Genomic DNA, 25,609 nt, shown 5'->3' on the forward strand with positions numbered 1-25,609 from the left:
ATGCTGGATGCTGCCCCTAGACCTGAGAGGTTTAGGAAGAAGTGTTGGGTAGGACTGTGCTTTAGCACAGAAAAATACAGATTTAGTGGTGGATTGAATTTATGTAGGACATCTCTAGTCTCTGTTTATAAAGAACCTCTGGTGTCTTCTGGCCTCTTCCTTCCTTTCCTGGCTCAAAACACGGGGCTGCTGTTAAACCACATCAACAGTTTCCAGCCTGTGCTTTAAATCAAGGTGCTAGTGGATCTTGCTAAAGGGAATAAAGCAGCTTTGTGTGCCTGTAGCCCACTGCAGAAGGGCTGAGCTCTCTGGTTCAGTGGGTTTATTGGTTTTTAAAGAATTATGAATTTAGTTTGAGGTCATTTCTGGAAAAGCACTTTCTCTTGGTCTGCAGTACACGATTAATGGTGAGAGCAACGCCAAGTGCATTAAGACATGAAGTGAACCTTGGAGATCTGAAAGAAAAACAGCATCTTCTCAGGCCTGGGGCTTGGTGCTGCTTTCCTGTTAGACATGCTGCAAAAGAATTGTTGCTCTCTGAAGGAAGGTGATATTTGGGAAGTGGAGCTTTTTGGTTAGTAAAGCTCCCAGTGTAACTTTTCTCAAACTCACTTTGGTGCCATAATTAACCTCACAACAATATTATTATCATCATCATTATGAAATCGAGTTCCTGAACCTCAGAATTTGAATTGGTCCTTGTTTCTCCATCCCTCTCCATGGGCTCTCTCTGCATCACCCCTCTGCAGAATTGTTTTCCTGCCAGGGCAGAAGGCCAGGGCATTTTGTATCTTGGTGCTTTTGATACTTTACAAACCAATTAACCTCTCTCCCCATCTTCTTTTCCTTCCATGTTTTTCAGACCTTTGTCAGACAGAGATTTCCTAATTTAAATTTAGTTCCTAAGTCAAGAAATTGATTTTTTTTTTTTAGTTCTTTAGATAGTCTGAGGTTCATCACCACTGAATGTTATCTCGGTGTAGCTCTCTGCTCCTTCCAGTTTTGTTTGGGATTTTGGTGGTTTTTTTTCTTAAATCAAAGCTGTCAAACTTGCCCAGCAAAGCCAGAGGAGTCGTTATCACATCTAACCTTGTACTGATATTTAAAGAGATCTTGTTAAGTAATTCAAACACTTGGTTGTTTGTTTTTTTTATTCCCTGAAAATGAGGCCTCATTACATGGGAAGGATAAAAGAGGTGTTCCACAGTTGTTTGGTTAAAAAATCTGGTTCTTCCTTTACTTCTTTTGGTGGATCAGCCATATTTGCATGCATTAATCTTGGGATGGGCTGTAACATTCATCTTTTAGTGTCAGTGGAAGAAAATTCAGTGAAATTTAACCTCTAATTCCTGCTTTTTCCAAATTACAGTCTTGTGCTGAGACTTATTCTCCTGAAGACACGAGGAAAATACCCAAATAATAATAACTACAATATCTAGAGTGTACAAAACTGAGGTGAACTTCCCTTTCCATCACAGGGGTCTGGCTCCTGGCCTCCTCCAGCAGTGAGTTAATGAAGCAAATGTGTATCTAATCTAATGCTGGAATTAAGTGGGTTAATGAAGGGGAGCAGGGATGTGGACAGCAGAACACAGAGAAAGCAAGGAGTGGGAGGAGGTGGCAAAGTGTTCATTAAAATGAAAATAATTTAAAAAAAAATATTCTGTGTTATTAATACAAATCATAAAATGGTTTGATTCTCTTGCTCTCCTGGCATGTGCACACAAATCAGCCAAACTCATCCCCTGAACATCCCTAATGGTTTTCTCACAGTCTCCTGTGGGTTTTGTTCTGCCTCCTGGTCGGGTGTTTTTTTTCTCTTGCAATCTCATTTTTTGATTAATATCTGTGCTGCTGGTTTGAAATTTGGCTGAAATGCAGTATTCAAGTTCTCAGGCAATGTCTCATAGTTTCCTTTGTAAAAAAGAAAAGAAACTTTTTCATAAAAATATTTGAGCATTTTATTCCTATTCATATGAGAGGAAACTCTCTCTGACTGAAGAACTTTTCAAGTGAAACTTCATAGACATCAATGCAGATTAAGCTGCCTTGGTCTCAGGTAAGAAGTAGAAGGGGAGAAAAAAGTGCTGAAATGGGTTCAGCTCTAACCATTCAGCTGTGACTTTGAGCTTTTCTTTCCTTTCACATCAGTGCTCTGTGCTGCAGGGGATTATTTTCCTGCATGTGACTTGGAGGGAGATAATCACAGACAGGATAGATTAAGGGTACCTGTGGCCATATCTCCCAAAGCTGAAATTGGTGAATATTTCTATCAGACTCCTCCATTCCCAGGCTATATATATATATTTATATTTATATTTGAAAAGAATAAGAAAAAGCTGGCAAAACTGTATATGAAATGTAAATTTCACATTTTTTCCTTTATACCTCTTGTTTGCTTCCCTGCTTGAATTATGTATCCCATTTTTCTATCTTTATTACTTTTGGGAATTAATTGTTCTTTTGTGATTAAACAGAGAGAAAATATTTCTTTACCTGTTGCATGTTAGGCTTTAAACAAATGTGATGCTGGAGCATCAATTTTATGTCATCTTTTGTCAGGGGAATTTCACTGAGGTTGGTCAGGAAGAAACAAAAGTGTAATATAATAATAAAATACCAAATTCACACCATGTGTAGGATCCATTTATGGGACAATCATCTGCCTTTGTGTCATGTAATACATTTATTTGTTTGAGTTTTTGATGGATTAGACTCTCTGATGTTAAAAACCCTGGATAAAACCAACCCATCCATCAGATATCTGCAGGGCAGCTGGGAAAGGCTGTCCTGTCCTGCCTCGAGTAAATTGGTCAGAAAAGTCTGCATTAAAATGCATTATTAAAGAGTATAAAATCTGCAATCCTGGAGGCTTTTTCCATTTAAAAGCCAAGTTGAGGCCAGGGTTTTGTGGGAAGCCCCAGTGCCGTGGTGGCGTTTGGGTGGGAGAGGTGCAGGTTCTCATCCTCACATCTGTTAATTTTAACTTTTAATTTCTGTTGGGACAAAGAAGTAACTACAGGTTTTTTTCCTGGAAAATTCCTGTGCAGGAATGCAGTGCACAGATCATGTTTTAAGGTTGGACTGGGTGTTTTAAAAGATGTGATGGTGTTTGGGATATTTCTTCCTGTGTTGGGTTGGTCATAGGACAAAAACATCATTTAAATGGAATAAATTTTCTTGTGGGCACTTGAGCATTAATGAGACTTGGAAGGAGGAAAGAGAGGGTGAGAAAGAAGAGGTTTTTCTGCCATTCTGTATAGTATACATTATTAAACTGATGCACATGTATATATATATTTATATCTGTCTGCAAATATATGTGTGTGTGTATGTGTAGGTAGCAACACATTTTACTGTTTAACCTAAAAAGTCTCTAGAGTTTCTCAATCCCAAAGTGTCTATTCCAGCACAGAATGATTTTTCTCATATGTTGCAGTTTAAATTGTCAGTGTAAGGGAAATTCAGTGGTTTAGAAATGCTGTTTCTATCTGCTCTGATGGAGTTTGGGTCTCCCCTTTATTGAGAGGGACCAGCTGGGCTGGAGTGCTCAGTCTGATGAGGATTTTTGGGACTAAGAGCAACAATAGGGAGCTCTGAAAATCAAAGTAACTTCTTAGGAGAAGTTAAACACGGGGCTGATGTAAAATTTGGTACATTTGGATGTTTAGAGTATTTTTGTGTTGAATTTCACGTTATTTTGAGTTGCAGGATAATAATGTCAGCACTTTTTAAGTGGAGTGTCTGTCACTGTTTTGTGGGGTTTAATGGGCTGTCTGTGGTTGGGTTTAGTTGTTTCATTTTAAATTTATTTTAAATCTTGGTGTTGGGAGGGAGTTGAGGACAGGCTTCAGGTTTGTGTCGGATTTTTTGTTCTGTTTATTCAAGTGCTTGCTGGCCTGTTGTCACTTTGTTCCCTGGATGCCTCAGTTCAGGATCTGCCTGAATTTTACCTCCTGGGATTTGAAGCCCATCTCATGCGTAGGATCTTGTCCTATCCTGTGATTTTGAGCAGAGATTTGAGAGAGAACAGCACATTCTGGTTAAAAAAAACCCATTTGAGGTAGACAGTTTTACAGTGGGCTGTAGCACCATTGGAAATTCAGCAGCCTGTAAATTTTTGATGAAGAGGGAACTGCTGACAAATTGCTGCAGGTGACCCTTGGTTGGAGTCAGGGCAGCCAGCGTGGATCAGCATTCCTGGGGATCCATGTGGGATGTGGGTGTTGATTCCAGCTGGGACACCACGAGAGGCACGGATCAGCTTCGTTCTGGCCAAGGAATATCAAAGAGGAATTATGTATGCAGTGGAAAGTGATGAGTTTTTATTGGGGCAACCGTGCAGGATGAAAGAGGCTTTTGAAGTTGTGATTTGTAGTGGATGGCACCCAAGGTGCTTGGAGAGAAATTCTGACATTGGTGCCTCACCAGAGACTGCTCTGCCTGTGTTGAGAAAGGTTCTGGACCTGGGAATGAGGAATGGATGATAAAAGTGCCCTGGGCTGATCCCAGCAGGAAAGGGGGGATTGTGCCCCTGTGCTCAGGTGAGACCCCACCTGCAGAGCTGCCCCAGCCTGGGCCCAGCACAGGAGGGACCTGGAGCTGCTGCAGAGAGCCCAGAGGAGGCTCCAGGATGAGCAGAGGGATGGAGCAGCTCTGCTGGCAGGAAAGGCTGGCACAGCTGCCATTGTTCAGCCTGGCCAGGAGAAGCTTTGGGCTGAGCTCAGGGTGGCCCTGCAGGGTCTGAAAGAAAGATGGAGAGAGAGTATTTACAGGAGCCTGTGGAGAGACAGGACACAGGGAATGGCTTCAAACTGACAGAGAGTGGGTTTAGATGGGATATTTGAAATAAATTCCTCCCTGTGAGGGTGGGCAGGCCCTGGCACAGAATTCCCAGAGCATCTGGGGCTGCCCCTGGATCCCTGGCAGTGCCCAAGGCCAGGCTGGACACTGGGGCTGGAGCAGCCTGGGACAGTGGGAGGTGTCCCTGCCATGGCTGGGGGATGGATGGGGATGGTCTTTAAGGTCTCTCCCAACCCAAAGCATTCTGATTCCAATGGTCACCCTTCTTTTCAGGGACTAAGAATTGACTGAGCAGCAGCATCTCCTCCATCCCAAGGCTCCTTGCATTCCTGGCAGTGAGTCCTGGCACTCCTGGAGAGTTTGGAACACAAATACAGACATCAGAGTCTTCCTCTTATGGAAATAAAAACCAGTCTCACCCTTTCCCCCACTGCAGCTACACAAGCCAGAGTTCACCCAACTTCATATTTGATTTTTTTAAAAAATTCCTGCAGCTCAATTTATTTACCATAATTCTCGAGCCCTACCTTATTTTGAAGTGATTTGTGACATGCTGTCGTGTGGGTTCACAGAATTCCTGACCTCTGGAAGTACCTGTCTTGGGACGCCTGGTTGAAGGTGATGACCCATAAATGTTATCCAAAGGGTGTCTGGAATTGCTAACTCACAGGGGGAGAGCCTCAGGAATACAAATTACAACAGCAGGGGCCTTAAAATAACAGAGGAAATACTTGATTTGTGATAGGTCACTCTTTGGGGGGGGGAAAAATAAAATTAAAAATAAAATTTCCAAGTTGATTATTGGTTTGAAATATTGTTATTCCAAGAAAGGAAGAATTAATGGGCAGAGCACAGGTCATGTCATCAAGGGTGCATTGCAATGTTAATATTTTTGTGTTAATCAGCGGGGGTTTGAATTGCACAAGTTTGTGCTGTCATGGGTTGGGAAGGCATTTAATAATTACTGAAATATAGAGAAATGTGTCTGTACAGAGTATTAAATGGAAATACTTAAAGTAGCAGCTGAAGCTGGTTTTTGGCAGTGAGTGGTGAATATGAATATCTACTTTTTGATTTTATTAACGCTTGTACGGAATCTCAAACTTTTCTTTCTGCTAAATATGCAGAATTCTGGGTTGCCTCAGGTAAAGAATTCTTCCCCAGACACTGCAGCCTGAAAATATTTGGCTTTTAACATCCTTCCCTCCTGTATGTTTGGGAAGTACAATTTTGGCACTGAATGAAGGTTTTTCTTGGAGCCTAGGTGTGAGTTTGGTGTTAAGCAGGGCACACCAAGTCTGTATGCAGATGAGATAAAGGAGATTTCCAGAGCGATTCACTGTGTGGGTGTTTCACTGAGTAATGCAGAAAAGGGCAGCATAATCCTGATTTAATTTAATAGCTGTGTTTTGAATCTGAAAAATTAATCTGCTCTAGCACCTTTACTGCACCAACACCAAAAAGAGTTTCCAGGAGCTCCACATGGCGAGAGATTTGGGTCACTGTGGTGGGAATTGGCCATCAGTGCCCCTCAGGTTTTGAGTTGCTGTTGCTTCAGACTTACTATTTTTAAATCCTATCTCATAACTGATTAAATGAGTTTAAAGAGAGTCTGGTAAACATTTCCTGGAAAACTTTGGGAAGGATGCAAAGCGAAGAGTTCCCATGGGTGTCCCAGGACTGAGCTGAGCTGTCCCCGCAGGTGCTGCAGAGCACAGATGTAAAGAGGCTCTCGAGTGGTTGATGTGCAGAGCTGTGGAAGGTGATGGTCTTAAAACAGAGCAGGATTCCTGAGGACTTGAAGATAAATGTCACCCCTTGATTATTTTCTTTTTGCAACCGTGCTGCTTTTGTTGAGATGGAATAACTCTCTGTGGTAAAGGCTGAGGGTTTTGAGTGGTTGTGTGTGGGATGGCAGAAGTGCAGATAGCGAGTTCAGAAAGCTCTGCTGGGCTGTGCAGGGGCTGGGCTGCCGTGAGGAATGAGAGATGAAAAGCAGAGATGTTCTGTGACACTGTGGGGACGTGGGGAGGGTGGGCATTCCATCACTACAAATGTTCTTTGCTGCAGTGGGAGAAGGAGGGACTGGAATAAGTGCAGGCCAGGGAGGATGCTGTGCAGAGCAGCACCACCTGTGTGATCGTGTTCCGGGAGGATTCGGATCAAGGGCTGGGGATGGATGGGGACCGTGCCTCAGACTCGATAAATGCAGCCAGACAGGAGAAGTCGTAATAAAACTCTCCACAGAACAGTTGCTGCTTCTTCCATATTAAGCCGTTGGTAAATTAATTTTGTATAAAATGATGCTTTTAACTAGGCCTGTGCTAATGGCACGCTGGAGAGAGCTTTAATCCTGCTCAGTGCTCGGTAATGGAGAAGTTTCTGTGGAAGTTGCGTGCTGGTTTCTGTGCTTGCAGCTTGGTCAGGAGGATGTGTGTGCTGTCGGTGCCCCTGCAGGGACAGGAGGCTGAGGAAGAGCCACGGGCACCTCACAGGGGTACCTGGGAAGCAGCTTCCTAATGAGATGTGCTGCCATGGAACAGGGATCTAATGAGACCCCAAAGGAGTTGGAGCAATCACATTTTTTCCTTGGAGCACCGTTTTAAACTTACCTCAGGAGCAGGCCACAGTAGCAGGTTTTTTAACTCTGTTCTTTGTCTTGCTGCTGTAGCTTTTAACTGGTCAATCCTTTTTTTTATTTTCAGCTTTCAGGTGTAGTGGATGCATTTGTGTTTCTTTCAGAGGCGTGCAGCCACTGCTGGTCAATATTGCCTCTGTGTTTTGTTTTCCAAAGCCTTTCCAATCTCTACCATGAAATTACTCTGATATCTTACTCTCTAGATCTGCCTGGTGGATGATGTCAAATTGAATTAACTCTTTCCTTCAACTGGCAAAAATCCCTTCTGAATTCTCTTCTTGAGCTGGCACCATCTCTGCTTCAGTGCAACAAAAAACAAATACCAATTTGATTTTAGTAAATAATTAGTGTTCAGCTGTGGCATTGGACAGTCTGGATATTTGCAGATACCTGAGTTGGATTCATCTCAACACAGACAGATCCAAGTGAAACTGGGCTGTGCTGGTATCAAAGCAAAATCTGGAGATTACCTGGTATTAGAGAAAGATTGGCTCGATAAATCAGGTACAAATGGAGAACAACCACAGGGCTTTAGTTCCCTTTCCTTTGGGTTTTCAAAAGCCTGGGATTGTTGCATTTTTCTAATTATTTTTTTTATTGACCATGGAGAGGTAAGTGTGGAGCTCCCATGCAAAACTGGGAATATTTTCATAATGCCCTGGTGCCTTTCAGGTTGGAGTAGGAATTGAAGAAGGCAGAGGCTGGGTTTGGTGCTGAGGGAAATTTCCAGCTCAGTGTTTCCAGCCAAGAGCGTTGGGTTGCTTTTCACAGCTGCTGATGTTATTTTGAGGGTAAATCAGGAATGGATATCACTCCCCTCCCTGAAGAAGAATAAACCAGGCTCCTTGAGCTTCTTGTGGAGTGTTCAGCACCTCACCTCTTCATGCTGCCCTGTGGAGATGACTTTAGTAAATCTCATTTTTCCAGATGAGGCCCTGGCACAGCTGTGGCTGTCCCTGGATCCCTGGAATGATCCCTGGAATGATCCCTGGAATGATCCCTGGAATGATCCCTGGAATGATCCCTGGATCCCTGGCAGTGCCCAAGGCCAGGCTGGACAGGGTTTGGAGCAGCCTGGGATGGTGGGAGGTATCCCTGCCAGGGCAGGGTGGGAATCAGATGATCTTTAAGGTCCTTCCCAACCCAAATAATTCCATGGTTTTATGAGATTTTAATAATTCCCTGCTTTAAAGATCTGCTGACCTCTAGTGTCAGGACATCACTTGGTTTTTCAATAATCAATACAGAAAAATAAGTTCTGGGTCTCCATAGCTCCCCTGAGTTCCAGGAATTTCTGATTAATTTAGACACAGTGACTCTACAAATTCCTCTTGCTCAAACTCCCAAATTTAAAATGAACTTGCCAGCCAGCTCTGACAAGTTCCAGTTCTATATATAGAAATAAAAATTCCACCTTTAGGGAACTACTGCTTTTTATGTTTGACTCTGTGTAGTAAAAATTAAGGTCACTGAATAAAATTACTGACTCTTGAACCCTTCCCAAACTTTTTATTTCTTTCAGACATTCATGTGCATCACTGGCCATATTATATGATCTGAAAGTTCAAAGGTCTTGCAAGGCTAATTTAAAAGGAAAAAAAAAAATGAAGCTAGATGTTTTTTATATGTGTTTGCTCCCATCCTACTGAATTTGTGTGGCTGGTTGGTTGTTTGGGGTTTTTTCCTGGATAACCGGTTGTTTCCATCAAAAAAAATGGTTGGAGCAACTGGTGAGAATTGACTTTTCTCTGAAAGATAAAGAAATAAATAATACAGAAATGTAATCTGTTAATTTTTCCTGGTGTTTTTCACACCACTTCACAGCTTTGCTTTTTTACTGCCTTGAAATAACTTTGCCTTTTGAAATTAGAGCACTACCTAACAATAGGAAGCTTTCTGATTTAAGAACTAAATTTCTATTTCCCTTTGTATATTCTGTGGCTGTTACTCTGCTTCTTCACAGCCCTTTCCAGCCACACCAGGAGCTGTTTGGCTTTGTTTTTTTCTGGCCTTCACATACAAAGTGCTGAATTTTGGGGGAGCCAGTTTAAGTCTTATTTCCAAAACCTCCCAGATGATGCTGTGGATCTTCTCCTTTGCTTCTGTAAATGGGGGACGTGAAATGACTCTTAATATCAAGAGTCACTTTATAATAATAGATATTAAACTATTATTAAAATTTTAATATGGAGATTTTAATATTACATTAAAATTTAATTTGTAAGATGGGACATTTTGGGAGCAGAATCCAGAGGGAAGTGGCTGGGACCTGAGCCCCACTGGGGTTGTGTGGGAGCTGTGAAGGTGACAGGGATGCTCAGCGTTGTCCTTGGATTTTGGATCCCTGCACTGGCAGTGGATCTGAAATGATGCAGGTTATTTCCATGTGAGAAATAATTGCAATATGTATATTATAAAATGCAACTCCCTGTAGCCTTTCTAATGTAATGTTTTTGGGGGTTTTAACATCTTAATTCTTAGATCATCACAGTAAGAAAGAAAAGGTTACAGCAAAGCTGAGCTGCTGTGCTGTTCAATATTTGATTCTTTTCTTTTTTATTTTATTTTTTTAATTTTTGGAGCAATTTCCAAGGCAGAAGCTTTTTCCAGTGCCAGGCATTGACCAAGGGTTTATAAACTGCCTGATCCCACTGACTTGGCCAGGGGCAACTCTGCTCTGTAGCCCTTCATGCACCTCTCTGCAGAGAAAAACTACTTGGGGCTCCTTTTCTTTATAGGAAAGCAATGAACTGAGGAGAAACTTCAATAAGTTCATACTTTGGGTGTAGATCTGGGTTTGCATCGTTGTGAAGAACAGACATTATTGAGCACAGGGATGCATTTATCTGGCTTGGAGCTGGAAATCTGAGCACTCCTAAGCGTGCTGCTTTTCAAATGAAGCAGGGCTATTCAGGAATAGATCCTAGATTAGCAAAACCTTACAGAACACAGGCAAAATGAAGTGTTTAAAGTAATTTAAGTCTTACAGTGTTAGCTGGTAGCTACTATTCTCTCTTTAGATATTAAAATTTATTAAAATACAGTGCAGCCAGAGGATGGGATGTATTTTTACAATTTTATATCTGCATACAAAGCTTTCAATTTTTTCAAATTTTTTTATCTTCTACCAAAGCAGTTTTTTTCTGGCCTGAAATGGATCTATCATGTTCTGCTTTGCCCAGAGCACTTAGAGAACAAAACCAAATTAATTTAGCTTCTCCATATTTTATTTTTTTTTCTTGCAAGACTGTAAGAGAGCTGACACACAAGAGTGACCTACTTTAATATTCCTGCTTCATCTCCTCCCCTCCCTGCCCTTCTGGCTGCCCTCACTGCTCAGGGCAGCTGTGGAATTCCTGGATTCCAGGGGCTGGGATGGTGATGCTCCAGCAGGATTTGCCTCTGCAGCCCCAAGCTGGGCTGTTCTGGGATGCTCCAGTGCTGGAGGATGTCATGGATAACATTCCCTTGGGAACACAGGGTGGGGAGTGGCCAACTCCAAGTTTACAGCTTCAGCAAGAAGTTTTATTTGTGTTTTTTTGGTTTTTTTAGGTGCTTTGTTTGTTTATTTTTTGTTGTTTCAGTTTGCCTTTTTTTTTTAGATGGGTTTTTGTTTTGTTCTGATTCTGTTTGTTTAGGGTTTTTTGTGGGTTTGCTTTGCTAAGGAAAGAAAAAAAAAAACAACACCAGAAACCAAACAGAAAAGGAGAAAAGTAAAGCCTTGAACTGCAGGTCCCACAGAACAGGTTTCTTTAGAACCTCACTTCTTTCCTGGCTCAAAGCAAAGTTTGTGCTCTCAGGCACAGGGTGTGACCCTCAGGGTGCCCTGTGCAGGGCTAAGAGTTGGGTTTGTGATCTTTGAGGGTCCCTTCCAATTCAGGATATTCTGTAATTCTGTAAAGAATTACACCTCATTCTAAGCGCTGTTCTGAGGTTTTCACCATGCAAAATTAACAGAATTTATTGTTCTCCATCACTTTTGGAAACTAGTAACATTTTAGTTGCGTTTCACCAACATTTTTCCATCTGAGATGGGTGAGAACCTGGGTGAGGCTCCTGGAATTGTACCCAGGGGCTGCCCTGGGGTGGGAAGTTCTCCTTCCCATCTGAGGTGCCAGGGAATTTCTGCAGCCCTGCAGTGAGCCTTCCTCTGTGCCAGCTTTGCTGGCAGCAGGTTCCTGCTGGGGGATCAATACCTATTACTTCATAGCGATGTCAGGGGTTGGATTTGCTTATTTTCTGCTTTAGGAGCACGTGGGGAAAATGAGAAAGCGAGAATTTCAATGCTGGATGGAGGATGCCACTGCCAGCTCTGTGTGGAGGTGACAGTGGGGTCCCACAGGAGCCAGGGATAGCAGGATGAGGAAAAAATACTCTCCTTGTGGCAAAGGGTGATGTGTTTTGAAGGAGATTAAATTCTCTTAGCTAATCACAGGTTGGGGATGTATCAGAGAGGACCCTCTGTTTTAATTCTTTTTCTGGGGAGCTTAGGTAGAACTTCAAACACTTGTTCTGCAGCAATATTAAACTCTTAATTCTAATGTTTTTTTTAAATAAAAAAAGGTAGTTCACATGGAAACATCAAGTTCAAGTTCAGACAGCTCAGATTTGGCTGCTCAGAATTAGTAGTTGCTTTCTTGACCTTAATATTGCTGTGCAGTGATCTGTAGGCTAATTCCAGAAGGAATCATTTAGTCTGGGCTGTGTCCTGCCTGTCTGCCCTTCTTCTGATGTGAGAAGATGCTGTGGCAGTGACATCCAGAAAATACAAAGGCCAGAGTTGTCTTACAACTAAAGGAAAATTACTGTAAAGCTTCTTTAGGAAAAAAACTGCAAGTTAAATAATGTCATAGCAAAGCTGGTGGGCCTTGGCACAGGGTTCATCATCTGGCCAGTGACTAAGGTAGAAGTGGAATTCCAAGTTTTAATTCCAAGTTTTAATTCCAAAGAGGATTTAAAGCTAGAGGAATCCCAAAGAGGAATTAAAAACTAAAAAAGCCATCAGTGAGCACATCCCACTCCAGTACATCACAAAAAGGATGGGCTGGATGTGGCTTGAATGAAATCACTTGGTTTGTGTTGCCAGCATGGTTTGCACAAGGCCAAGTGCAGCACGAGCTGCTCCTCCCAGATGTGTCCAGCTGCTGAACTGTGTATGTTTGCAATTCATGTCCTCTCTTCTTTTAAATCCACTGTATCTCACAAATAAATCAGTGCAGGAGCTTGGTGGGAAGTGGGAACTGCAAAATCAACTTAGCTGTCAGCTCTGCTCCTGCTGGAGAATAAAACTTCCAGCACCTCATGTACGTGAAAAAATGTGAAATATGAATGCACCCTTCTGTTGGGGGATTAAGTCCTGGAAAAAAGAGGAACATTAAAGGATCTGCCAACTTTGTATTTATTTAAAAGTGCTTTAACAAGGAAGCCAGTTCTTAAAGGACCATCAAGGGATTCAGTTTTATGTCTGTTCTTTTAACAGGTTAAACCTTGCCACCTGAAAGATTTAAACACGCAGTTCCTCTGAGACAACCGGAATTACTGAATTCAGGAGACAGAAGATGCTGCTGCTGTGGGAGCAGCTGTTGCTGGTGTCGTTTGTTGGCTGCCTTGCAGGTAACAATGATCTCTAACTTCTCTTCTAGAGCTGTGCATAAGTTCCCAGATTCAAGGTTTCAGCTGCACTTGAGGAGGAGAACCCAGAGGCTTTGAAATGCACAAGTTATGTAGGGTTTAGAAGCCAAGCATGCAATAGATGTGTTAAATAATGCAGAATATTAAAAGTGAGTGAATTAGAAGAACCTTTGCTCCATAGGGACGTGCTTTCAGAGCAAGCAGAAGATACTGGAAAGCATTAAGGATGCTGTTGGTAGCAGTGCATGGTAGGTGTTCTGACTGAAGAGCTGCAGTGTGTGTTTATCTTTAACTGGACATTCCAGATTCTTGCTGTGGCTGATTGCTGCAGCTTTTCTCAAAACTCTGCTTTAGAATGAGGTTTGTCCCTGAGGAGCAGCGCTGTGGTGTTGGTGAACTGGTGCAGAGATTTGCTTTTCTTGCTGTGCCAGGCAACTCTCAGAGTCTGGAGCTGGTGCTGCTGTTGAGGTCTCCTGTCTGCTGCCACATCAGCTCTGCAGAGTCATTTTTCTTTCCCTTATCGAGCTCAGTCTCTCTCACAGCAGCACAAGGCTTGCCGTGCTGATCTTTGCTCAGCATCCCCAGTGATGCCAGCTGTGTGAGGGGTGAGGAGAAGCTCCTGTCCTGTCCTCAGGGCTTGGCTCTGGTGAATTCTGTGCCCCTTGGCTTTGCCAGGCCTGCCAAGAGCAGGGCAGTGCCCAAATGCCCCTTGTGCTTCCCCTTCAGGACGGTCAGCACAGCTCTGGGGAGAAGGACAGTGCCTGTACCTGATGCAGCATGAAAATGGAGTGGTTTATGCCCAAGATCTGCTGTGGATGGATGAGTTTGCTTTCCAGGAACTCCAGTGCAGGGGGGATGGAGGGAAATGCTGTGACTGCCCTGGGCAGTCCCCTGCCTGTGATTTCCTCCTGATCCTGTGCTGTGCCAGCCTCTCCTTCCATCTCCTTCCTCCTGTCACCGGTGTTTGTGTCCTGGCAGTGGTCAGGAGGGTTGGAGTCCCGCACACAGCTCCAGGGTAGATGGATTTAGCTTTTCATGGAGGCTCAGAAGGCCAGGATTTGTTTTTGGCTTAGTCAAGAACTTTAAAGAAAGGGAAGTGAAACCAGTGTCCATCCTCCCAGCCCTTCTGTGCCCCAGTTTCTGGTCTCTCCCTGCAGCTGGTACTTGCCAGACATCAGTTCAGTGGCCACGGGGAGTTGGCAGGATGGAGAACCAGCAAGAAGTCAAGTAGAAAACTGATTTTCCTGTCTCTGAAAGCCAGCTGGCAGGTGGGACAGGAGTGCTTGGGGTGTGCATCCCTGATTCAGTGTGGAATTGCTGTCACAGAGGGGGTTGTGTGGAGTCCCAGTCAGCGTTGCTGAGACAAGAGTTGAGCCAGGTGCAATCTGAGGAACTGAGCATTTCCAGCATTTCCAAACTCTGCAGAAGGGCTCAATCCTGATAAAAATCTCCTGATATTTGGAGCCTGGGGTGTGTGTTCCATGCTAACATTACCTGCTTGCTTCAATTGTGTGACTCTTTAGTGGACCTTTGGAGCAGCAGGCTAAAATCCACCTGGGAATCCTGGAGCTAAATTGATTTCAAAACAGATTTCAGTAAGAGCACGCTGTAAATGTAAAAACAAGTTGTCAAACAGTTTGGAGAATGTTATTTTAACCTCTTATTAAGATAGATCAGCAGGTATTCTGCCTCCCCATAGAAAACCATTTTTCTTTTGCTTTGCCTATAAGCAAAAAGACAGTTCTTGTAAGAGCTGTCTGCAGTTCAGTGTTATGAAATAACATCATAGCTGCAGAAAAGGAGATGATGCTGATCTTGGCTTATAAACCCTGACATTCTCTGTCTTTGCAGATAATGTATTTCAAACTAGGCCCCTTATTGCAGTGTCCTATATTGAATTGCTTTTCCTTTATCTGTTGTGAATCTTCATAGTTCATCAAAGAGGGGAATGTGAGAGGATCTAATGAAAAAAAGCAGTGGCCCTTGGGTTTTTGTTTACTGAAGTATGATTACATCTGTATGACTAATGATCCCACGGTCTTTTTGTCCATGGGGAGAAAAAAGGTGATTACTGAGTATGAAATATATGTATGTATGTGGGGTTTCCAAATGGCTGCCTTGTTAGGAGAGGAATTTCAAAACACACACTCTTGCATTATTATGTTTAAATTACTCTGAAGAGCGACTTCAAAGATAAAAATGAGTAGAATACGCAGAGCAACATCAGCAGTTGGAAGTGCAAAACTGAGCTGTGGTGAAGCCATGAATTAATTCCAGGTGTAACTTCTTGCAACTTGTGATTCTTGTAGGGCCTTCACCCCTCCTGAGCGCCCTGACTACACTCGGTCCTTGGGGAGCCGGGGTGGCAAATCCTGTCTGGAGTGTGTGAGGATGAATTTGATGAGCAGTGCCAGGAATCTGTGAACCTCCATCACATGAGTGTGTGAAAGCTCCCCTGCAGTTTGCCAGGCAGCTGCGTTTTCTGGCCGCTTTTGGCGGTTTTGGCTTCATTTTGCTGTTGCTCTGGGGAGCAGGAGGAGGCTCCTGGGGAGCCCCAGGGCAGTGCCAGGGCTGCTCCAGCCCTGCAGAGCACAGGTGTCGCCCTGAAAACTCAGCTTTTGAGCTTGCTAACATAGTTTTCTAAGGACTTTCCCAAGAGAATAACTGTAAACATAGATATGTGTACATTCTTTCTGTTACACATCTTGTGATGAGCATCTCTCATGGCCAGAGCAGGGGGGAAGTGTTATCCTGACCATCCCATCCCTGGCCATGGTCAAAAGCCTATAAATCCTGTGAGGAAAAATAAACTCTCTCTTCTTTTCACCACACCTCGACCTGTGTCCAGGTGATCTATTCATCTTCAGCAGCAACACACAGGCTCTGCTTTCCTCACCTTCTCCCCAGGATGATGTGTTCTTAAAGCTCCTCCTGAGAGCCCCTCTTCTTGAAGGGGAAGGAAAGCTGTGAATAAAAAGAGTTCAGAGAAACGAAACAAGGAGGACTCTGTGTGTAAATGCATAAAATTTTTCTCCTTCAGGTGATGAAAGGGCACATTTCAGACTTGGAGGCGTCACTTGGATTAACTTTCCTAAAATTCTGACTCCTTGCCACCACAAGCAGTGTATCCTAACACAGTCTTTGCTGCACTTTATTTAAATCAAGAAAAACAAAAATAATTTATTTTTTTTTCCTCCAGCCATTGCAAGCCCTGGCAAAAAAAAACACCAAAAAAACCACAAAGCCACAAACAAACACCCAGCCAGTGCACTACTGTAATATATAGAAACTATATGACATTGAAGCCTGGTCCTGTTTTATCACTTTATACTAAAATTTGCCAATAGGGAGGTTTTTCTTCTAATTTCTTATTCAGCAGTCCATCCGAGTTTAAAACTAGATCATATTCTATGTGTTTCTTTATGTCAATCCAGGTGTTTTTATTGCTTTTATTTTCATTTTTTCATTTTGTTTTCTCAGTCTAATACAGAAATAAACTGTTAAGCCCTCAGGCACAGCAATGTCATGTATCAGATTCACAGTTCTCCTCTCTTTTAGTATCAAGTTTAGGAGACTTATGAAATTGGAAAGCATGATTCTTTCTTTATTTTCCAAAGAGCATGAAAACAAACCTTCTGTGTTCTTACTGCTCTGTTGTTGTGATTAAATCATGCCACAAGGAAAGTAGAAATATCCTTTTCAGATTTAGTCTTCGGTGGGGAGTTTCTTTATGAGTAAAAGTCCATTTGTAAGAGAAAAAATAAATAGCATCTTTCACTACTCTTGTTCAAATTCAGTTTTCATTAAGAGTTACAGCCTTCAGACAGAGGCAGCCTGGCTTTTGATGCATAATGCTTTTGCATATTAATAGTAGTCTCCTTTTTGTGCATTATACATGCCCAGCCATCATGTTCAAGCACAGCTCTGCCAGCAGTGACTGTCAGAATTGTTTAGCTGGGATGGCTCGTGCGACACTACCCGGATTCATTGCACTGACAGAAAGTTTGGCTTCAGTTAGTTACAAAATGAGAAACCGGTCTTGAGAGTTCTGCTTTTTTCTGAAGTGCTTGGTGCCCATTTGGGGAGCAAGAAGGTGATTACTGAGCATTAAAAAACAAACAAAAAAATACATATATATATATATATATATATATATATATATTTGTGTGTGTGTGTAGTTTCAAAATGTCTGCCTCGTTTCAATATTTCAAAACACAAACTTCAGCATTATTGTGTTGAAATTACTCTGAAGAGCAACCTCAAAGATAAAAAGGAGCAAAGTACGTGAAACAATGTGAACAGTGGAAGTGCAAAACTCATCTGTGAGCTGTGGTGAAGTCATGGATTAATTCCAGGTGGAGCTCCTTGCTGTTTGTGATTCCTGAATTCTGATGCAGGTTCTGATTCCTTCACCCCTCCTGAGTGCCCTGATTGTTCTTGGGGAGCTGATTCCCCTTTGGCAATTAATTTGACCCTCTGGAGTGTCAGGATCTGCTAACACGAAATGTGGCAGGTGCTGAAATCTGCAGAGGCTGTTCTTGATTTCCCTTTGCCCTGAAATAATCCCAAGCCTGACTCCAGTGTGGTGGGCACAGGCTGGTGTCCAGGCTGGGGAAGGGAGGAATTTTGCCTGCTCTGGGTGTGTTTGGGAGCTGACAGATGGTGGGAGCTTAGTGCAGACCCAGCTTCACCTCTTGCTGTGCCCCTGGGTAAATCTTGCCTTCCTCTGCAGCTCCTTTATTCCTCCTGGAGCAGCCTTGGGCGCTCCCCAGTGAGGTGATCACAGTCCTAATCCATTCACTTGGAATTAGGTGAGGGGAAAAAAAGAGTCTCCTTCATGAGGATCTGTGTTTTCTGGTCAGCTAAATATAAACTTGTAAATATAAATGTAAATCCAAAGCCCATGTTGATATCCCAGCCTTTCTCCAGGTTCATGGATTTCCAGGAGTCTGGGTTTCCATGCTGGGCGTGCTCTTACCGGCTCAAATATTTAATTCCATAAGTGCAGAAAATGCTGTTATATTCAAATTCTTTTTGAAGAAAGACCTTTAATAGCTTTTGAAGAGTCTCCTTGGTTTCTGCTTTATCTTTCAAGCTGGAGAAAGCCTCCTCTTGAAAAGCAGCTCCCTCGTGCTGCAGATACTGTCTAACCTTAAAGCTGAATCCTCACCTTCAGACAATTAATGCTTCACTTCAGCAAGACAAATGCTGCCTTTATCTTCATTAATTAAGCTTATTGCAGATTTGATGACATTTGAATGGAGAAATTTTGGCTAGTGGCAATTCTGATTTTCACGTAAATTACCAAGAAGGAATTTCTAAGCGGTTTATCCTGCAATAAAATTTTGTTACTGCAAATATTACTGAGCATGAAGGCTGTACGTTTGTACTTGTACAGTTCTTCTGCCTGCTGCACTTTGAAGTGCAGTACAATAGAGCAAGTAATTCCAACATATTTCTTGTAAAAGGTTATGGAGCTTGGGCACATTGAATAGTGATCCCTACTGGAATATTTACTCCAATCCACAAGCTAAATATTGATTTAATAGGAATTGTGGTAAATCCCAGTGCCTTAGGACTTCTGTTTGCTGATTTTTTGGGGTAGATAGATCATTGCCTGGTATTTTGTTTATGGCTGTTTATTTGCTGTGTGACTTCAGCCTTTTTTCCCAGACACCTTGGAAGAAGTGACTTTTGAAGATTCCCAGTTTTTCCTGATTTCCCTTGCCACAAAGCGAGCTTGCCCCACAACCAGGACAGGACAGGAGCCTCTCCATGGGTGTTTCTTGGGTTTCAGTGTGGGCCAACAGTTTCAGAAGGAATGAGATCCTGGAAGTTGTTGGAATATTTGTGGCTTCCATCCTTTCCACCCCCTCACTTGGGAAGCTCAGGACACAGTGGAGTTAAAAAAATCACATTAAAGAAGCTGTGACTGACAGTTGAAAAACAGAGAAGGTACACTGGCTGAAATCTAAAGCTGAGTAATTTGGCAGATGTTCAGCAAAACAGCAGAACTGAGAATAATTCAGTTTGTATTTAAAAAAAGCTCTTCAGTAGAAACTGTTCTGATTTTTCTTGTTGTTCTTAATGATGGTGTTTAAAATGAATGCTTTAGGTTTTTAATTTTTGGTGATTTTAAATATATGGCCGCCAGTTCCTTGGACAAAAGCTGTGTTTGTGCCATAATTAACCTCTCAGTTTTTTGTGTAATAACAAATGTGTTAATAGTAGCCTTTAGCTCTTCCAATACAGGATGTACATATCAGCAGTGAAATTTCAGGGATCGGTGTTTATCAGGGATTAGAACACAATTTACACACTGTTTTTTCACTAACAAAATAACACAGCATTGTAAAGTATAAAGCTTAACCTCAACCATATTTACTAAACGTGTCTGAAAACCTAAGCGAATAAAAGCTCATTTATATTCTTGTCTGATTAGCACAATCAGAACTTATTGATGCTAAAACGAGCCAAATTTCCATAACTATAAACAGAATATTAAAATACAGTTGACTAGCAGAGCATGCTGTTTTTCCCCTCCTTGGATGGAACATGGAGTTATGACTTTCTTGGTGACTTTTTAGGGGTCTTTCAAGAAAATCAAAGGCATTTCAAAGCCAGGCCTCTGGGCAGGGAAGCAGAACTTTTTGTAGGCAAGCGTTTGATTTGGAATAGAAAGCAGAAGATGCCGTGAAGGTAAATGTGTTTGTGCTTGGCCATCCCTTATTTCTGCATGGTTGGGGGTCAGATGTTCAGGAGCTGAGCAGAGCAATATTTGAGTGTAAAAACCACTTTATTTGGAGCAGCCACTACAAGTGTTTGTGGTGTTTCACTCTGTAGATGTGGCCAGAAAACCTTAGTGAGGAAGGGGAGGTACAGAGGGACTGTGCAGTGATACAAATTGAGGAATTTCATACTGAAGCCAGCTGAGTCTTTCCCTGTGGTGCAAAGTGAGAATGACAGAATGGTTTGGGTTGGGAGAGACCTTAAAGATCATCCAGTTCCACCTCCTGTCATGGGCAGGGACACAGAAACATGGAACACAATTCAGGGAGTTCTGGGGAGTCCTGGGTTTGGGTGTGGGGGCTGTGAGCTTGTGCAGGTGACCCAAGTTTCCATTTCAATTGCCTGGAAAAAGACACTTTGCAAATTTTTGTGTGTTCCCAAGGCGGGGTCTGGGTGAAAAAGAGTCCAAAAGTCAAGACACATTTATCCTAAATCCACATCAAGGTTTGTTCCTATCTCTGAAGTGTCATTTTGTTTAAAAGTACCATGTGAGGAATGAGCATCACTTCCATCCAGCAGAGGAGTGTGTCAGGATCCTGTCTGAAATAACCAGAAAATTCTGCATTTCCACCCTCACAGACTGAGCCCCACTGAGCTGCAGTCACACCTTGCACCTGCTTTGGTGCAGCTCGAGGTGCTCTGCATGCAGCAAGAAGCAGAGGAAGGCATAGCATTGCCTTGCCTTCAGCAGTTGTTGTGCAGTGAGAACTTGAAAATGGCTTAAACCTGAATTAAAAATAGCTTCATTTGCATAGTCAAGGGTAATTAGTGTATATTTTATCCTGATTCCTCGTGCAGCTATTTATAACTCTGGAAGCAATAAAGAAAATCCTCAGGTAGTCTGATGTTTGATTCAGTTAAGGATTCTCCTGTAGCTCAGAGGTGGCACATAAAGATCTCACTGTTGGTAAACACCTGAATGGCAAATTATCATCTTGGAGATAATGGGCATAGCTTGGGAGAAATAAGGTGCAAATAAGAGTTCCTCTTCCAAAGCTGTGCTGCACTTCCAGGAAAAGTTTTTAGCTTGATTAATCCAGATTATTTCCAGTCTGTGTTGCCAGAGATCATCCACTGGTAGAGACTTTGTGAATTGAGTATTTTAAGGTTTCGTCCCATTTCTAATTTTTAAGGTTTGCTGTGTAGGGAGCTCATACAGCCCTGGATTTATTGAGTCAGGGCAGCTCTGGGGGTGTGGAATGGAAGGAAAGAGATTTTCCCTGCGCTTTTCAGAATGAGAAGAAACATTTATCCTGTATCAACAACTTGAAAATAGGACAGATTCATTCCTTGCCTCGATGTTTTGTGCTGCCTGGGAAGCGATTCCAGCAAGCAGTGATAAGAGACAGTGTTTTCTGAGATAAACTACTGACAGTAATGGTGCCTTGACTTTTTGGGGAGAGGGAGTGGTGACAGTTCTTTCTGCCTTCAGAGTTTGCAAGAATTGCCTTTGATTGCAGCTGTAGAAGAATCCTAAATCTGAATTTGCTTACTAGCCTATGTAAAACTTCATTGTAGACCACAGACTGTAGTTAAAAGTAAGACAATTACATGGCTGGATCTATTTTTTATGCATAATTGATCTATAAAAATCTAAAGATTCATCTCCAATTTCACATCTACACCCATAGCATTGCTGCGGAGGGGACATATTTCAGCTTTTTGCAAGAGTTTGCCTAGTGAGTGACAGCAGTGAGCAACATATTGAAAAATATTACTTCTGATTCATTTTTTAAAGTTTTTTGAATCTGAACATGAAATATTGTATTCTGTAAAGAGAAAATGAAATTATATAAAAGCATAGAGGAAATGAGGGAGAAAAAGCAGTTGTTTCAGATCATAACCTCACTGGTTGGGGTGACAGTTTCAATTCCATCTGAGTTCTCTCCACTTCTCATCCTTTTTATGTTGGATTAAGTAACAGTTTTTGTCTTCTTATTCCCATAGCAACCTTATCTCTCTTTATTTTTTTTGATGTAAATCTGCTTGTCTCTTACTATCTTTCAAAGCTTGTGCATGAATAGCTTGTGAAGGAGAGGAGTGTGGCAAGGAGAGAGCAGAGACTTTCTGGCATAGAAAATAAGGGAAAGAGTATTTTGGAGCAAGAAAGAGAGAGCTGAAAAGTATTTTTTTCCTCCCAAAGCTATTTATTACATCAATTTTCCCGTGTAGTTTTTTCATGAAGGCTCAAGCTCAAGTGCTGTTTTAGGATGCTGCGTGAGCTTAACTCCTCTAAAAAGTTCAGGCCAGCCTACGTGCTCAGCCAAAAATACAGATTTAATGATCTGTAGCGTTATGGTTTCTGTAACTTGGGAAAAGTGCCGCTCTGAGCAAAGGTAAGGCTTGCCTTGCCGTGATTGTGCTCCTGATGGAAGTTGGAATCTCTCAGGAGAAGGCTGAGTTTTGGGCAGGAGCCCCAGCTTTGTGTGCAGCTCTTCTGCAGAGCTGGGGGAATCCTGGTGCTGGAGTGCTCAGGATCCCAGGGATGAGGCTCCCGATCCCAGCGTGGAACCTGTTCACACAGAAGGCTGCACATCCTCAGAGAGGAGCAGCTCCTGGCTGGTTTCAGGCATTAAATGAAGCTGAAAAATGCAGCTCTTGCTTTGTGCCCCTCCATCTCTTTCCCACATTAAATACTTCCCTTGATTGGACTTGCTTAAGATGTGTCTGAAGTGCCAGGGAGACAGTGGACACCAATATGATTTTAGATTTTTAGACTTTATGCCTAAATTCTAAAATCTTTTTAGCAGGAGCCTTTTGAAATGCTGGCTTCATTTCTGTAAAAAATATTTATAAATAACTGAAAATTTTGGCATTTCTTACACAGCTCCCCTCACCTGGTAAAGCTCTAAATCAAAAATACTTTACTCTTTCGTGTGGGTGCTTGGTTTATTTGTTTTAGAAAAGTAGTTCCTTAGAATTTTTGCATTGCAGGACTGTTCTTAAAACTCTGAAATATAGATTATTTGGGGAAACAGAGCTTATATTCACTGAAAAATCAAATCAAGTGCTTGCTAAGGAAAGGATTTGTTTGTCAGAATAACCCTAATAGGGTCTTGTTAGCCCATTAAACATGCTCCTGATAATATTAAAATAATACTTAAAAATGTTTACATTACATTAATACCCCATTAAGGGCCTGATCTAAAGCCCATTGAAGTTAATAGGAACGTTCAGTAGGAACTGAATGCTTTGATCTTTCTGCTGTAGTTTTTTGCAAGTTTAAAAAAAAAATTAAAAAAAATCAAACATGAAAATTGTTCCAGTCAACAGAACCACGGCTGTGCTGTGTCCTACCCCACCCTTCATGGCTCATAAAGCTATTGGATTTGGAGCCTCCTCAAACTGGAATAAAGATTTAGAATATCAATTTGGAATGTGTTTCACAGCACCAAGCTGTGGTGTAGGAAAAAAGGGGGTTGCTAAAAGGCTTTTGATGAGGACTTGAGATAAGGGAAGGCTTGGCTGGGTGGCTGAGAGAATTTGACTTCATCCTTTAGTAGATGTAGGGTTTGTTTTTTGGGTTTTTTGGGGTTTTTTTTTGGGTTTTTTTGAGATGTAGAGTGCCCTGGCAGGGTTTTAGACAACATTATCTTATTGAAGGTGTTCTTCAAATAATGTAGAGCAGGTGTCCTTTTCTTTTGAGGTCACCTGGGAGATGTGTAGAGGGGATTTAGGGATGTGGTTCAGTGGGACTTGGCTGTGCTGGGGAATGGCTGCACTCGAGGATCTTGGAGGTCTTTCCCAACCATTCTATGTGCTTGTCATTCTATAGCAAGCACAGGTGTCTTGTGCTGTACAGAATTACTCTGACATTCAGTGAATTTATAAGAAATTCACAGTAAAGTTTGACTGAATTAACCCCTGGCTGCAGCCCAATAAATGCGGGCAGATTGCAAAAAACAATTTTAATGCCTTCACTGGGTATCACCTTACTTTAAATATACTTTTTCAGAGCTCCAGTTTGCTGCCAGCCTGTGTATTTTGCTTTCTGATGTCCATTGCAAAGCCAAGTAGGCATCTTAAAACCGGAGCAATGGAAGTTGGAGAGCTGCTCCCATTACACTGCATCGCTTGTGTCTTTATTCTTGTATTGATTATGTATTTATGTCTTGTTTCTCATCCACTGTGGCACTGAGTAGTTACAGAGAGCACAGGCTGGGACTTGTGGGGAGTCTCATTTAATAACCAAGGAAATTCTCTGTACTTATGAGAAGAGATGCAGTACCTGATTTTATTTTCCTGTTATTGCCTCTCTCAGCCCTGTGCAGCAAGACATCTTCTGTCTTTTTTTTTTTATTAAACGGTATTTTTTCAGCCCATGACTTTTTATTAAATTGCAGTTAATGATGTATTTCTGAGGATTACATCACCCTGCAAGGAGCAGTTTGGCTTAGGCTGGGGATCAGGCTGCACATGGAGCATCTGTCACAGAACCATTCTGCTCAGATACCAGCAAAAAGATTCGAGGTCTCCCTGTGTTTTGGGGGTTTTCTCCTTATGTACATGTCTCAATCTATTAAACTCTCCTCAGCAGCACTGGGACTGTATTTGTTTCTATAAATGGAGTAGCAGAACTCAGATATTTCTCAGGAGTTGTTTTTTTTCCCACTCTTGCAGCCTCTGTTGTTGAATGTTCCGATGCTGAATTTATTAATCGATGCCGTTGCTAGCTCAGGTGTAATCCCTTGTTCAGCCACATTTATTCACCCACTGAAGGATGTGCACATTGGTCCATCATGGCATATTAAAGGTTTGCCTCCTCCTGCCACAGCTGTCATCTCTTTGACCCCTCAGTAAACTAACAGTCTTCCACATAATTTTGCTTTCATTCAAGTGTAATGCCATTACTGCAGAGGCAGACAGAATGCAATTCTCTAAAGATCTTGTCTCATTCCCTTCTCTTCCAGGGAGGTTAATGTGCTCAGATGATCCCTGCATTTCCTTTTTGCTCTCTTGCTGCAAGAAGAGCAAAAAAATAGAGTGCTCCTGGATAATCTGTTTGGACTGGCTTTTGGGGGATGGAGCAGACTGGGAAGATGAACTCACCAGCTGGGTAGAAGCTCTCTTTACCACTTATGTTTCAAATGCCTTCATTTGTTTCCTTAGCACTTTCTATTTCTACAGCTTTTTATAAAAATGTTATACAGATGTTTTCCTGAAATAGAAGTAACCGAGTCAAAACCTCTTTACCCAAAACAAGCTAAGGCAGGTTTAAATATTAATGACTTGTGGGAATCACTTAAGCCTGAAGCTGAAGCAGTGTTTTGTCATTTACAAGTGGTTCCCTTCCAGAAAACCCCCAGCTTGCTGCAGTGTCAGTGCTTTGCAGGCTGTGGTCACGGTGATTCCTGACTTGGGGAGCCAGAGCTGGGAGAGGAGGGTCAGAAATGAGCCTGGGGATGGCAATTCCAGCCCCAGCAGGAATCCTGCCCTGAGTGCAGCTTCCCTGGATGAACCTACTGTCGTTGTCACATCTAATGACTTGGAATCTCATTGATTGCCTCTATTGTACACACTGCTATTTTACCCGCTAATTAAGTTAAAAAATCAAATTAAGCCAGTGATTTGTTGGGTGTAGGGGCTGGTTCTGCACTGTCACAGCTTCTCATCTGCTGGCTGAACTCGTGTGTGATTTGCCAGAGGCTTCCCTGGGTATCAAATGAGTGTGTGATACCATGCTTTTGATTTTTAATAATCTGATATTAACAGTGGTATTTTGCATTTCCTTATCAGTTGTTAACACTC

General features: G+C 42.2%; 1 protein-coding gene across 3 annotated transcripts in view; it reads left to right on the top strand.

The window, feature by feature from the left end:
• Window positions 1-25,609, top strand: part of LOC111934946 (contactin-3-like) — a 93,114-nt gene that overhangs the window by 10,677 nt on the left and 56,828 nt on the right. For all 3 annotated transcript variants that reach the window (XR_015275181.1, XR_015275182.1, XM_086846916.1), the window contains exon 2: window positions 12,921-13,054. Coding sequence is in view for 1 of the 3 variants with exons in the window: in XM_086846916.1 (XP_086703042.1) it covers window positions 13,000-13,054 (55 nt within the window). In the remaining 2 variants the exon portion in view is untranslated. The remainder of the gene's footprint in view (window positions 1-12,920; window positions 13,055-25,609) is intronic.

The sequence above is a fragment of the Cyanistes caeruleus genome, chromosome 11 (assembly GCF_971803275.1).
Source record: "Cyanistes caeruleus chromosome 11, bCyaCae1.hap1.1, whole genome shotgun sequence".
Classification (NCBI taxonomy): domain Eukaryota; kingdom Metazoa; phylum Chordata; class Aves; order Passeriformes; family Paridae; genus Cyanistes; species Cyanistes caeruleus.